At 41.8% G+C, this 15568-nt stretch overlaps 1 protein-coding gene across 1 annotated transcript in view; it reads right to left on the reverse strand.

Annotated features, from left to right (window-relative positions):
- Positions 1-15568, reverse strand: part of CBLB (Cbl proto-oncogene B) — a 136274-nt gene that overhangs the window by 38601 nt on the left and 82105 nt on the right. The window contains exons 7-12 of the mRNA XM_066578668.1: positions 10991-11078; positions 10724-10855; positions 3563-3760; positions 2071-2256; positions 904-1272; positions 542-630 (exon numbers count right to left, since the gene is read on the reverse strand). Of these exons, the coding sequence (XP_066434765.1) occupies positions 542-630; positions 904-1272; positions 2071-2256; positions 3563-3760; positions 10724-10855; positions 10991-11078 (1062 nt within the window). The remainder of the gene's footprint in view (positions 1-541; positions 631-903; positions 1273-2070; positions 2257-3562; positions 3761-10723; positions 10856-10990; positions 11079-15568) is intronic.

Raw genomic sequence — 15568 nt, forward strand, 5'->3', positions numbered from 1 at the left:
TGACTGCTTCCATTTTATATAGGCCTCTGACTCAATACAGCCATTCGGGGCTCCATTTGAAGAATTCACCACATCTGCATATATAAATTACTGATATCGCCAGAATTGTAATCCATCACTACTGGTGTGGAATTACAGGCTGCACCATAAACTGCTCATACAGTTCCTGAGCACAAGTAAAATGCAGACTTCCAAGTTCTTTGGAAAGTAAGGAGAGCACTAGTATTGGTTGTCAGTTTTGGCTGCAATTAAATACAAATAGTCTAATAAAAATTTCAAAATGTACACTGCCCTAAGAAATATGAACGTCTCGATCCAATCTGGAGGTATCGGGTGCTTCTAAAAATGTGACATGGAATAATTGCCAATTATCCACTGTGAACTAAAGGAAACTGATGGAACTCCAGTTTTTCGGTTCAGATGCATTGTGGCACCTGCAGCTGCTGGAGTGACTTTAATTAAAACGTTTGCTAAACAGGCATTGTCTTGTGTTCATATCTTACAGCTTGTTCAGATGCATAGATTCATCTGCAGTACTTACTTTATTGCAGAGTGAATAGAAATAGAAGGTGGGGGCGGAGAAATCCGTGGAGGCACGTCATATTCTTCCATTAGAACATTTGATAAAACCTACAAAAAATATAAATTAGAATTTTTGGATATTAAAAGCATCTATATTTAAATATAAAAAAGGACTACGTTTTCTCAGCAGCCAGTGGAATATGTGCTTTATTGCCTAGCACAACACCAGTAATTACACTACATTCACAGAGTTGCTAAAAGCTTACACTACAGTGTTCTTCATATTTCCAAAAAAAGGCAAAAATACCATACAGTGTGCATTGATTTCATCAATTATATTCCGATTCTAGCACCCGACACAAAAGGAAACAAGATCCTTACCCTAATATTTTCTGAAGGTAATTCGTGATGCTTATATTGTTTGTGTGTTAATCGTGCCTCTGAATTCAAGTGTCTGATATGTCTCCCATTTAGAACGGAGTTAACAGTTTTCCCAAGTTTTGGAGAGCTATCAAGTGTTAACCGACATGCAGCTATGTGACTGGCACCAGAAATGTCTCTTGGACACCAGGCTTCAAGGGGCATTGGCTGGTCTCTACAAGGCACGTTTTCCGTATGTTGTCCATGTCTACACATTCGACTGTCAGGTGGGATTGGAGGTGGTCTCTCTGGTGGGGGTGGCGGTTCTCTTAAAGGAGGCGGTGGCGCAGGAAGGGGTTTATCTTGCTTTCGGACCATACAAGGCGATGACTAAAAAAAAACAAAAAAAACATTACATTACATTAACACATTAGGCAGTACTATGTATCTATTCTAAACATACAAAATATGTTATGCTTATATCTAACAGGAAAAAGCAACCATTTTTCGTTCGCCATCTGTATCTGAGGCTCCATTCAAAGCCTCCAGTGCAGATCTGGCACAAAATAGCACAGTACGTTGCACTAATTTGTTCGGTAAAATGCTGGGTTGGGGGGTGGGGGGGGGGGGGGGGGTATGACGGGAACCTGATGGATACAATTATAGTCAGTGTAGTCCTCTGGACTCCATTCATGCCATTCTTATGCCAAATCTGGCACGTCTTTCATTTTTATTGCTCTGTGTCTATGTCTAAGCTGAACAATGGAAACGTTGGGTGCAAGTGAAGATTCTAATACATATCATCCATTAGGGCAGGCATAAATGGAAACTTTTACAACATGGAGTGTCTCACAGTTGAAGTTGCATGATGCCACACAGTCCTGCTGAATTGGTGTAGCATAGCACCATTGTTTAACAGCTGTAAAGCAATAACATTCAAAGTAATTCTAGAAGTGGTCTACCTTATGCCAACTCTACCAAACTTTGCTTTAACGTCTGATATAGAAGTTAATCTTCAACTTCAAAGCTTTATGCATACATAGCTTTATGCGATATCCTTAAGATTTAAATGAGTGTCCAAAACCATTATCCCTGACGTATAAAATACTAGCGAGAGGCTGCCATGACTTCCTATGTACAGTACGCAACTCGCAACACAATACGATCCTCACCCCTTCTGAAGTTTACCTTTGGTGACCCGGTAGGACTGGCACAAGGGGAGCGAGCTGCTCCTTTATGAATGAGATCCAGTCGAGGAGGAACTGGTGGTAGGTTGAGGTGAGGAATTTGTAGAGGATCAGGAGGTGTTTTTTTCCTTTGGGAAAGGGGAGAAGAACCTGGAGAGGTCACCGGTGAATTCTGCCTTTCATTCATCTACAATGGAAAAAAAACAAAACTGTATTTACAAATCGTTGGCACAAGTTGTGAAGCACTTTTGAAGTGTTTTGAGTGATTCATCGATTTTGCTTTCAAAAATCTAATTCATTAATACAAAGCCCAACATTCGGTAACATTCCTAAGGAATATGTAATTAACTTATTAGGAACTCTTTAACACAACATACGTGCTCCTCTTTTGCACAGGACATTTATAAATTTCATTCAAAGCATATCTGCCATTTCATCCAAACATGAAAAGCATGTAAGTGCTTATTACTGAACAGTTATGGCTCATGTTCTACGTTTTTGTTCCTACCTGGTTTTTCACCCCTCACAGTGGCCTGATCCCTGAGCAGTGCTTCTTGACTTCCACTTCACCATATTCTGTATGATAAGCTTGTCAGTATTATGCATGCAGAGCGCACTTCCTTTCCATGGATTCCCAGCATGCAATGTGCCTCCATGGGACAAGCACTGAACAATGTGAAGCTAGTCTGTGCAGATACCAATGCTCTCGGATATTGCTCAACGCAGTGTGCCACCGAAGAGAGCAGCAGGAATCGCAGTCCTTGCTATGGCTAGTGTGCTGCAGATAATCTTGTATAGTGCAATCATGGATTAATATACAGATATACAGCTGACTACATATGATTATATCAGGCTGCAGAAGCCTTGCTGGATGTCAACCAGAAGGAGGCGTGTGATCATACAGGGTGACCATAAGGAGTAATATATAGGATGGCGGTTTACTTCACTTGCAGGGCGCACTGTGCAGAGGCTCTGTGACAGGCAATGTGAACAAAGTGTGTTTGAATGCTGGGAGCATGCCTGATATCTACTAAACTCCACCCCCCATCTCCTATAGTCAACCTCCAGGTCTGTTACTAGAGACGGATTTATCATAACAACAGGCAGTGGACAGCAAGTTACACAAAAGGTAGATACTCTTCAAAAAGAATTTTAGGTGGAAAACAACATTTTTGGTAAAAAATTTGAGAATCATTACTTTGGCCATCATTAGGGAGCAAGTGTCTGGAAATGACAGTAACCATTTAACTCCGAGCCTTCTAATATGAGTGCAAATGAATTACAGAGTTTTCAGAGCAGCAGAAAATAGATGTCTACATCATATCAAATAATGGGAATTTTATATAGGTGATTTATCAAGAAAATTAGAACCAGACTGGAGAGCAAATCCTTATCCCAGTAATAAACCAAAGTTTTGTGATACCGTGCAATGTGCTACAATTAGAATATGTGTAGAATACAGTTCAGGAATGATTTAATATTAACGGCATTACCTTTCTCACACATGCAAGCCGGGTCATTATCAAGCATTCATCCCGGTCGTCGTCATCGTCAAAATCAAGCATGGGTGTACATAAATCAAAATTAGCACTATTCCTGTTCTCGTCTCTTGGATCAAAAGGATCCACTATAATTGGTTCTGTACCCTTGATTTCACAACGGCAGAAAGGACATCCTTGTCCATCAGATTCCTGCAAAAGAACAAAATCAATAGTCAGAAGACTCTTATAAAAGTCAATTCCAATGTACAAGTTTTAAGAGTATACTGGCATGGACTATAATTTCCTTTTAAAAGAGCGGAATTAATTGCCTCTAGGGGAGAAATTGGTCCAATACACAGCGCTCAATGCAATAGGCTGAGATTTTAGCCTCTAACGTGGACCGCTTGTGTATACCGCATATTTCATACAGTGGCATGAAAAGTCTGATTGAAAAAGCAAGAAAACCGTAAGGGCTCTTTGAAGGTAATGCAGAATATAATCAGCAGCAAATTTAGTGCTTCTTTATACTAAATGTACTTTATATTAAGCAATTTCCAATTTTGAACAGATAGGAATTTAAAAAAAAATTCATACAAAGACCTTATTCATTGCATCTAGTTAGAGAAATTAGTATTTCTATGTGCCCAAGACATATCTTGTTCTGGCAGCTGCATAGTTCAAGATGTATGTAAACCAGAAGATTTAGGATTTTTTCACTGCTTACAGTGTTACGCTATGCTTCGTCTTCACAGGAATTCCAATACATGAACACAAGAAAATCCTTCCTTCCATTACTCCTTTTCTATTACACAAATGGTCTACAGACTTACAGTATTTTTTAGACTATAAGATGTGCCCATGCTTTAGGCCCAATGTCCACAGAATTGTGGAATCCACGTGGGGCACTTGCGAAGATGCGCAGTTCAAGCCGCCCATAGGGAAACATGGGTGTCCGCACCTGAATAAAAGCATGCAGATTTAATTTGCGGATGTTTGGATGCGGAAATCAAATCGCAGCATGCTCCATTTCAGTGCGGTTGCTGCACAGACGACTTCCATTGAAGTCAATGGAAGCTGTCCGATCCGCGGCACGTCCGCAAGAAAGCAGGAGTTTTAAGAAAAAAAAACCTCTACCGCGCATGTGCGCTGTACAGGCACACAACGATTATCGCTCAAAAGTCAAAAATCGTTGTGACTAAAGCAGGCTTTACTTTCAGTGTAGTCCTAGCTGTGAGAACTAGACAACTACTGAAACGTTTCAGTCTACTATGAGAATCAATGGCCAGAGTTAAAACTGCAGAATTTTGGGATTTTGTTTTTAATATACTTAGTGAAATGGTAAATTAAAAAACAAAATTTATGTTGAACATAGAAAAAAAAAGGTATTTTAATAGGTCATTTGATTTTGATCCGTCCCCTTTACGAGGAAGGCACTGTTACAAAGTCTCTAATGCTGAAACTGATCTCCTGCCAAGTCTCTAAAAGCTCCAGAAAATGTAGAATTTATTATGCTATTCTTCTTTCCTGCAGGCCTAACAGCAGCACATATACATATGGGGATTTATTTCCCTACCACGCGCTTTGGACCGATGACACAAAGTTCATTCATGAACCCTACCTGATAGGGGGGGCCCTAGCTTCTGCATCCCCTTGCGATGAAGAGAAAAAAAACCCACTTTATTTGGAGGGTAGATATGTGCTGCTGTTAGAGCTAAAGGTTAGGAATAGCATAATAAATTCTACCTTTCTTTGGATAGATTCACAGACACTTCTCCATGTCTAGGGTCCGTAAGTGCCTTTCTTCCTCTGAGGGAGGTTCAGAGCAGGAGGCTGGCAGGACCATCACCTGATTTGCTTTAGAAAAAAAAAATAGGACATTGAATAATGCCTGGATAATGCCTGGTTTAGACAACAATTCTCGCTCATAAGTCATCTTTTAGGCGATAATCGTTGTGTGCATTTACAGGGCCAGGTGATCGCTCAAAATTCGCTCTAACGGCGGTTTGATTGACAGTTTTGAGCGATCACTTTGCGCTCCGAGCGGGGTATACAGAAGACAAGTGGGGCAGTTTGTCTTCTGTATACTTCTGCTATCTTCACGCAGCGCACAGCTGGTATACAGCTGTGCGCTCTGTGCGGGGTATGCAGAACACAGCTGGAGTGCTGTCTTCTTTATACTCTGTGTTCTCTGAGTGGGATAGCAGCTGAAACAATAGTATCAGCGGTATCCCGCTGAGAACTCAGTACATGGCACTGATAAGGCTCATCGTTCTCTTTCAACTTGCTGAAAGACAAGGATGAACGACTCGTTAACAAAAACTGCACGATGCCCAATGATTCTCGCTCAAACGACGGCTTTGCGCGAGAATCGTTGGGTCTAAATGGGCCTTAAAGGCCAAGTCCCTAATCTTATTTTATCGTCAGAGAAGAATAGAGAAGGTTCTTTGACAGCCAAGGCTTGTAGCTTGCTGATAGTTTGGCTGATAGAATTGCCACCAGAAACACCACCTTTATTGACAAGAATAGCAAGTCAGTCTCCTGTAAAGGGTCACAGAGCTTTGCGATTTTACAGAAGAGTTGACTTAAGGTGTCTGTAGTCTCTGAATGGACAGTATGAATGAGTTTGTCAGAGGGTCTTTATCTAGAAACTTACCTTAGCCCTTTCTCCAATCCATCCTGTGGAAAATAGAGCATCGCTCCTAAATATGGTTCCTCTGCTAATAGCCTTTGTTCACAGCATTTATGAAAATAGACACTATACAGGTATAGGCACCTTTTGCTGCCATTTCTTGGATGGCAAAAGGGTTGAGGTTTCTGCTTCTGAAAAACCCATGTTTCTTAGCAAAGCTCTGTGAATCCTCATGCCATCAGGCTGAATGCCTTCAAGTTCTGGAACAGCCAAGTGTTCTGAAACATCAGGTCTGGTCTGAACGGAAACCTCCCACAGATTCCCTGACTCATCCTTCAGTGTAGGGGAAAAATCACGCTCCCTTAGGCCAGATTGGTATGACTACTATTAAGTAGGCTTGGTTTTCCCTGACTCTAAATAGGATTCTTTAGACCAGTGTTCTCCAACTCCAGTCCTCAGGGACCACCAACAGGTCATGTTTTCTGGATTTCCTCAGTGTTACACAGGTGATGTAATTATTGTCGGTGCCTCAGACATTGCCACAGGTGCTCTTACTATAGGATATCCTGAAAACATGACCTGTTGGTGGTCCCTGAGGACTGGAGTTGGGGACCCCTGCTTTAGACCACTGGCACTTGTTTGCTCACGCCACCTACTGAAGGTGGACACTACGTGAGAATAGACATTTATTGTTGCTCTTCAAGTGGCAAACAGGGTGGAGAATACTGCATTTCATTCTTAATGTTCTTTAGTTAGGCACTGCCAATTTCTATATTTTCAGGCCAATCACTTGAGGTTCTAAAACAGCTGGCTGTTCTGAAACAGCAGGTTCTGTTTGAGCTGAAGCCACCATAGGTTCCTTGACTCATGCTCTGGAGCAGTTCCAGGACTCTTTAAACCATATGCACTTGGTTTTTCACACTTTGTCCTGATAGTGGAAATTATACAGCCATAGGCCGCCTGCACACGGGCGGAAATCCCACGGTGGGATTTCCGCCGCTCAAAGCCTGCATAGGAGTGCATTACAATATGCACTCCTATGCAGATGGCCGCGGTTTGGCCGCGCAAAATGTCGCGCGGCAAACAAACCGCGGCATGTCCTATTTTTGTGCGGGGCTCGCAGAGCTGCCGGCACATGAAAGAGCCAGGGCCGCCGGGCGCGGGTGAGTACGCGCTCGTCTCTGCAGGCGCTCGGGTCGGGTCCCGCGGCGAGAATTCTCGCCACCGGATCCAACCCGCTCGTCTGCAGGCGGCCATAGGCTTTGTTTGTTTCTGTTCCTGCATCTAATAGGTCAGTGTTCCTGATTAGGGCTCCTCAATTTCGATGCGAGTATGATCTGGTTCTTCGACAGCTTGGCTGTTCTGAAACACTAGGTTGGACCTAAGCAGAGCCTCCATAGGTTCCCAGACTCATTTATAAAAGTTGGGGGAACTACACTCAAATTGATCAGATGGCTATAAAGGGAGGCTTGATCTTGCATGACCTTTGCCAGGACTGTTGAGACCATATGCCCATCCATGCTGTAAGGTCAAAAACCAGCAGGTTCTTGGACAGCTGGCTGTTCTGAATCACCAGGTTCAGTCTGACTCATCCACAGGAACAGAGAAAACCATGCTGTCCTGGGCAAGGTTGATAAAACGACTATTAGTGAGCCTTGATCCCCTGAATTTGAAGGAGGACACTCTCTCTTTGAAAGTCCAGAGCCAGTCACGGGCACCCCATCCTCTGATGGATGCATCAGTAGTGAGGAGTACTATCTGTGGGTGGAGTCTTGCTCTTATCCTTTTTCAGGTTTGTCGATTAGAGAAGTGAGCTCCTGGTTTGCTGACTCAACTTGAATGTCTGAAGCAGGTAGTTGCTCTGCTGGTTGCATGTCTCCAGCCATTTTAACCGAAGAGGTCTGAGATACCACTTGTCCCATGGAACGGTCCACAGCTATAACCACGAGGTCAAGTACTTACATAATTTGGCACATAAAAACAGGTCTATGTTCTACAGATTTTGCAAAGATTTCCGTGGACAGCTTTAGTGCTGAAATGCTGGCCAGGACACACAGTTATTGCACCACTTTAGTGCTGAAATGCTGGCCAGGACACACAGTTATTGCGCCACTTTAGTGCTGAAATGCTGGCCAGGACACACAGTTATTGCGCCACTTTAGTGCTGAAATGCTGGCCAGGACACAGTTATTGCGACACTGTACACGTTTGCCACTTTGAATTACCTTAGGAAAATGTGCGGGGCTTGCTGCGCTGGCATGGTAATAAACCTGCCACGGAAGGGGTTAAAAAGAGAGGGAGGCAAAGGGTGGACACTAATATTTTCAGGTCTTGAGTTTAATACATACCATAAAGCACTGTTTCCTACACTTAACTAGCCTCAGATATGGAGCTAAATGCCAATTATTTTGATAGACGTTGACAAGGTCCTTCCCAGTTAAGATGGTAGCCAGGTAGCTAGGTTTTGAAAATCAAGCAAGCTCTCAGAGTGTATGGGCTATGATCTGACTGATCATTACGCTGGCAATGAACACCCAAGCATAATACAAAATGTCACCACCTTTGTTACATATCCAATGCAAATATTTACTAATGGGCTTTAATAGGCTTAGAACATAAATAGATGAAACCTTCTTACTGTTTAATAGTTACTTCTGAGGTGCGGCAAGTTACAAAAACTTACAATGTCGTCACACAAATACATACCAATTGCTACCTGTAGCGTCCAGCCATAGAACACTGCAGGGAAACTCCCAAGAAGTCAGAGCTGAACACCACACAGCTGAGGTGTCTGTGCAGTGTGTACAAGAGTTTGGGAAAATCACCTGCATAAATACATGGGCAAGACATAACCTTACCCAAATCCAACACTAGTAGAAGGGTATAAAACAAACTCAGAGAGAGGAGCAGCCGCCTGTCCGTCTACACTAGGTAGGACAATACAAATGCACAAGGGAGGAGGAGATAAGGCCCTTCTTATAGGGGTTGTTCAAAATTTGAATTAACTTTGTCATTCGTCCAAAGCATGTTGTTGGGGAATAAATCCCCATATGTATATGTGCTGCTGCGGTAGGACGCCCGGGAAAGAAGATGCAGCCACGGAAGCACAGTTTCCCTATCCCATATAAAGGGAATGGACAAAAATATGGAAACGCCATACGAAATGGCTTAAATTACATGGTATTATAAATCATATTTCAATAAGACCTGTAGAGACCGATTTTAAGTGGAGGTAATATGACACAAATGATGCCGGTCAGAAGTGAACATCTGCCTGAGCAACAAGGTTCCAGTGGTCAGGGGTTTGAGCCACTCAGCTACTGTTACCAGCTGGCTCCCAAAACCACCCAAAGCAGGGCAAGAGGTTAAGTAAACACAAATTTGGTGGGAAAGCTCTCAGCCAAGCAAGGGTCTAAAGAGCAGCTCAGTGCTAATCCCATGCATTTCATACGAGGTTTCCATATTTTTGTCCACCCCCTGTATGTCTCAGGCTTCGGAACACCTGCAACCCAGTTCTCCTCCCTGATGCTCTTGAACCAGCCTTTGATAACCTACCCTGGCATCTGCATTATACAGAACAGTAACCTGTTATCCCATGTGTCTCCAAGTATAAATAAAGAATTGTAAATGTTAAGGGGTTGGAGGAAATCTAAAACTGCCCTATTCCCTCTCCAAAATCCTCCTGAAGAAGTTGTAATGAAGGGGAAATTTACATTTGTGTACAGTTCTTTAAAGGCACTGTGCCAACATCACAGCCCTTGTTCATACACCCTGTTAGGGAATGTGAACATCACAAACCAGGATTTCCCCATATAATACCACCTCCCACCCCCTCAATGACTTAGAATGGAGAGCCGCTCAGTAATAACAGCTCCTGTTCTGGCAGACTTCATGCTGTCTGTGAATTACAATATTGCCATGCAGGTAAATGGCCATCCTGTAATATATTCCCCCAGCACCAGGTAGATGGGGGTTCTGGGAGTAGGACCCAAGGCACTCAGAGATTCACCCTGGGTATCGCTCTATGGAAGGGGTTGTGTCTGATAGCACAACGGTTCTATGACACTAACCCAATTTTTAGAAGTGGCCAAACAAGGGCAAAATTCCCAGCAAGTAAGCAACAACAGCTTCTTAGAGCCCATGTTTCTTTGAGTGAGGCAGAAATGATATTTTCTGCAGGTTTTTGTGCTGTGTAAAACTAATTTCTGCAAGATTCTGTTCACAGTTGAGGAGTTCATGAAGCAAAGTGTCTGGAAATGGAGCATATACTGTAAACGCTAACAGATAATATTTTGGTAACAGTTTTCCCATATCTCATTAAATGAATTCAAATTCCTATTAAAAAAATAAGCTACCAACATTATTTGCCAAAATTTTCCAAAATACTTTATAGTCAAGGTAACCATGAAAAGATGGAAAAAAACCCTAACACCTAACAATGTAAATGTGACAGTAGTTAAACACAAATGACAAATCTGCTGACATAAAGTCGAGAATTCTTCAATTTTAAAGTTCACTGTATGTGTAATGTGTAATGACAGTACCTGCCAAGACGTGAGACATGAAGTACACATCAAATGTCCACATGGCTCAATCTTCACATCTTTGTCATTTTCTGCACATATTTTACATAATTGAAACGTTGAGCCCATTTCACAGTACAATTCATATTGTTCCTGGAAGGAAGAACAAAATGGTCAAGATATCAGTACAAGAATAGTGGCTACATAATATCAATCAACGAATTGCAAAATACGATGTAATTAGTAGAGGGAAAGCATTCCTGATGCAAAATATATGACACCCCATACCTGGGTAACTTTGATGTGATCATGTGGCGTGGGCTCGCAGAGACCTGTCAAGTCTGGATTGTAGCTCCGTCCATCAGGATATAGGTAACTGAAGATGTAAAACCAAGTTGGTTAATCACAGGCTATTAGAATCCTACACAATTCTAAAAACACTGAAAAGACATTTCTTTATCTTACATTTTTATAAAAAAAAGGAGACATTCTGTAAATGCACTAGTCATTAGTAACTGAAAGGGGTGTTCCAGGGCTTTGTTTAAAAAGAAAAAAAAAAAAGTTTTCTATTGATGGCAGACAGGAATCAGCTGATCGGCAGGGATCCCAGCAGTGGGTTATCATTGGCTATCAATAAATAAAAACATTTTTTTTTTAAAGTCCTGGGATATCCCTTTAATGAGTACATAGACGCTACTCAACTGGCTCTCAAATTTTCCTTGTGGCAATCCATTTGCTGGCAGACCTAGTGCAGTATCATGGGAAAAAGGCTGCAAAAAAAGCTCTCCTCCTCCAGAAGTAAAATAAAACACAGTTGTTAGGTGCCACCTATACGCTGTTACCCTGTAATTCAATCTGAAAGCACTTAAAAGGGTCTTGAAACCAGATTAGTATCATCAGCCAAACCAGAGACACATGTGTAGACTGCAATGTTTGACATGTTGCTCCTCAGTGTAGAGTAGGGTTCTGGTTGACTATGTGAGATGCCATATGCACTGGATCTCAGAAGCTACAGATTTCGCTTGCGGAGACCCAACTAGTACCAGGTCTTTAGTGCACTGTTCCCCGGTTCAAAAGGCTACTCCATTGAAGCACGTTTCTCCATCCCTGATCGTTTCACCTGATTGCCTGTCACACTCTGCAGGTCTCCACTATGTATTGTAGTAGAAATCATGTAGTGAAGCCCTTTTTGATGCTTACCAGGCGCCATCTTGAAGGCTGAGATTTTTTTTTAACTTTGTTTCACATCTATCCCATGATGCATCAGCACAGCATCAGCTAGAGGCTATACAATTTCTGCCAGCTGGGTGGACATTTTAATTATTACCTTCTATGTTCTTCTAAATAAGCTACAGACCATAAGTATACAGTTAGCAGGATGAGCTGTGATCTCCTCTACTATGAATAACAGGAACTATGTGATCATCATCAGTAGCTGTGATGGAAGACCCCGTGCCCTGTCTGCAGGATTTATGCAACATCATAACCCAAAATTGAGCAATTGACTACAAACTTCACACAAACACAAGTAGATCTGAAATGACCATCTGAGGAAAAGGTTTCAGCTACAGAGAAATAACTAACCAATGTAACACTAGCTCACTTATGTATAGTGGGAAATAGCTACGTAATGAAGGAAGAGAAAAATTACCAGAGTGGTCCTTTAAAAAGAAAAGCAAAACAAAAACAGCTATCCTACAGAAGGTAGAAAACAGTTTCTCTTGTGGCACCTATGTGTGTACCTTCTCAAAATGTGCTCTTTTTATGTATGGATATTGTATAGAGATAGGAGACTAATGGCCCATTTAGACACAACGAGAATCGCTTAAATCTTTTGAGCGATTCTTGTTGTGTCTAAATGCACCGACATCGTGCAGTTTTCGTGCACAAGTCGTTGATCGCTCACTTCGAGTTTTCTTGAATTGAGCGATCAGCTAGCAGCACAGCCGGCTGTGAAAACAGCCGGCTGCGATAAGATTCTCTGTGCTTGTGTCCTGCTGTGAATTCACAGCGGGGCACAGGCTGTAAGCCTGAAGAATACAGCTGTTTCCTTATGCAGAACAGCTGTATTGTTCTATTAGCGGGGACGGCTGTGTCCTGCTTCGGCTGCATAACTGTATAGTAGCTACTATAAGGTATGCAAAGATGATCACTCAAAACTGTCACTCAAACTGTCGTTTGGGTGACTTTTGAGTGATCATCTGCAAGTGTAAAATGGGGTCCAGTACACTCTAATGGTAACTGCCTGTTAAGCCCGAACACTGATGTGAATGTGGCCTCTGTTCGGGATTCCATTTTCCTACTTGACTATGGGAGCCTAACAGATCTGCACTATTACGGAATCAAACTGTGCCGAATAGATCCCATTAGCTTACTGTGCCATTTCAGCTAGAAAGTTATGTCAGCTCTTCGCCGTAGACTCTAAACGGAGCCTCCAATGCAGAGGTGATTGACGTCTCAGTTATCTCATCCCAACCACTGTCATGTTGTCAAGCTGTCTGGCTGGTTAATGATGATCATTAGGTCTATGGACATTTTTTTGCCAGTTATTCATCAGGTAATTAGACAGTTTACATGGATGGAATTGGTCAGAAATCTGCATGTGTAACTGCAGCCCTACATTTAACAACAGGTTTCAATTTTAGGCTCTGAGGTGTATTCACCTTTATATTTTCAAACACCTTTAGGTGGTGTATGGTCATCATACAGAATAAGGGTGCACTCCCACTTACATTGGGGTTTAAAAATCGGCAGAATTTTGTTTCCCTGTTCCATTTTGTTAGCAGAAAAATGGAATTAAGCATTTTCGTTTCCACGTTACTTTCAATAGGTTTTCAAAAAAACAAATGGGAACCTAAAAAACATTATGGAAGCAAACTGACAGCGATCCATTTTTTTAAAACTCATTGAAAGCAATTGGGAAAAAACGTTTAATTTGTTTTTTCTGCTCCAAAACTGAAACATACAGAGTTGTGACTGAAAGCCCTAACCAAAGTGTGACTGGCCCTAAGAGTTATGGTTATAAGATTCATATGAAAGATTTATTCCGTATTTAATATGGATGTTTTACTACCAAAGAGGACTATGTGATAGACTGCAGTTTGTCATAAATGACAGGGATCGTTCTAGCTGAGCTTTTAAATATGTTTTCTGGTTTTATATGAATAAAACTTAAAATCACCCTATAAAAAGGAAAAGTTCAACAACTTTCTAATCTACTTGTTTTAATATACTAGTTTGCTGTAGGGGAATGAGAACACTGACATAACATAATTAGTCCCGCTGAGAAAGGCATACAGCATTTTCTGTCTAGGCAATGCTCGGGACTTACACTGTAGCATGCTACCCATTTCGGCAGCTGCTGCGGAAATGCCAAACACTAACTAAAAGAGCCATTTTTATCCATAAAGTAAAGATAAAAATAAAAAAAGTTTATTACAGAAAAATGTCTCTACTGACATGCACTTATTCCCTCCCTCAGAATATTCTGACAAAATCCATACAAAGATATTCATACACTGAAAGGTCAAAGCTACAGCTCTAGCTCTTTGAAGTCTATGGAGGGTGGAGGTAGAGAGACAAAAACAGATGCCATGCTACTGCAGCATCTAGTAAGCTACACTGCTCCTTACGGCTATATAGGGTCCTTCATGGTGACAGTATACAATAGAGAGGCGGTGTCCATGCGATTACTCTGGAGAGCCCAGTGGCTTATGATTCCTAGGCTCTGATCCCAGACATTTAACAGGCTAAAATGGGGAGAAGTCATAAAGCCCTATAGTGACAAAAATTAAAAAAGAAAAAAAAAAAAAGGAGGGAAATTCAGATTGCTCCCCCCACCTCGAAGAAATAAAAACTAAAATTTCTCTAATAATTTAAATTTGCCCAGCATTAAAAAAGGTCATATTTCGTACTACCAAAATCATAGCTACCAATAGAATAAAGCTACTTGGCCTTTAATTACTGTAGTGTAAACAACAAAAACAAACAAAAAAAAAAGAATGCAAAAAACAAAAACCAACATTGCAGGATTTTTTTCAGCCTTCACACATAAAAAAGGTGCGAAAATCAATAAGCTATATGTACTCCAAAAATAGTAACAAAACCACACACCCGCGCACACACACACACAAATATAAGAAAGCCCTGATATGGCCATGATGACTTCTAGCAGTGCTTTTTAATACACCCCATCATTGTGATGAGTAAAAAGTGCAAAAATGCGCAAAAGTAGAGCAGGCAGCGCTCAAAAATCGCGTCCAACGCAGTGTTCGAGTGCAAGTCTGCGACGCCCCATTGAAATCAATGGGAGCATTGCACTGCGATGACAGCAGTGTTCAAAAAGCCACGGTAAGCGCGGTAAAAAGTGCATGTGTGAGAGTGGCCTACATGCTGGAATTGCTGTTTTTTGCATTACTCTGGCCACAGCGTCACATCCCTCAAGATCCTGGCATCATGCGGCCTAGAATGTGTGTGCTAATGCCAGCAGTACAGATGAAGACGCTGCAGCCTCTGATTGGCAGCAGTAACGTGGTCGCGGCCTCTGATTGGCAGCAGTCACGTGGTCACGATAAAGCCCCTTTAAGCAAGAAGTCTAATGATATTCATGATATGTAACATTCTTGCCCCCAGCCACTGATTAATAGCAAGACAGAGAAATCTGTGAATTTGCAGGGAGCATGCATGTCACAGGACTTAATGCTGGAAATACACCACAAATATTAACATGCAAGCTAAAGCTGCTGCACAAACATACCAGTGACAGGCTGCAGTCACCACCTGCCACTAGACATAGGTAACGACTCGTTAGAAGATGCAGCTCTGGTAACTGTATTGGACTGACCAGGACATATTTCCCAAACAAGG

This window comes from Eleutherodactylus coqui, chromosome 1 (genome assembly GCF_035609145.1).
Source record: "Eleutherodactylus coqui strain aEleCoq1 chromosome 1, aEleCoq1.hap1, whole genome shotgun sequence".
NCBI classification, from domain to species: Eukaryota; Metazoa; Chordata; class Amphibia; order Anura; family Eleutherodactylidae; genus Eleutherodactylus; species Eleutherodactylus coqui.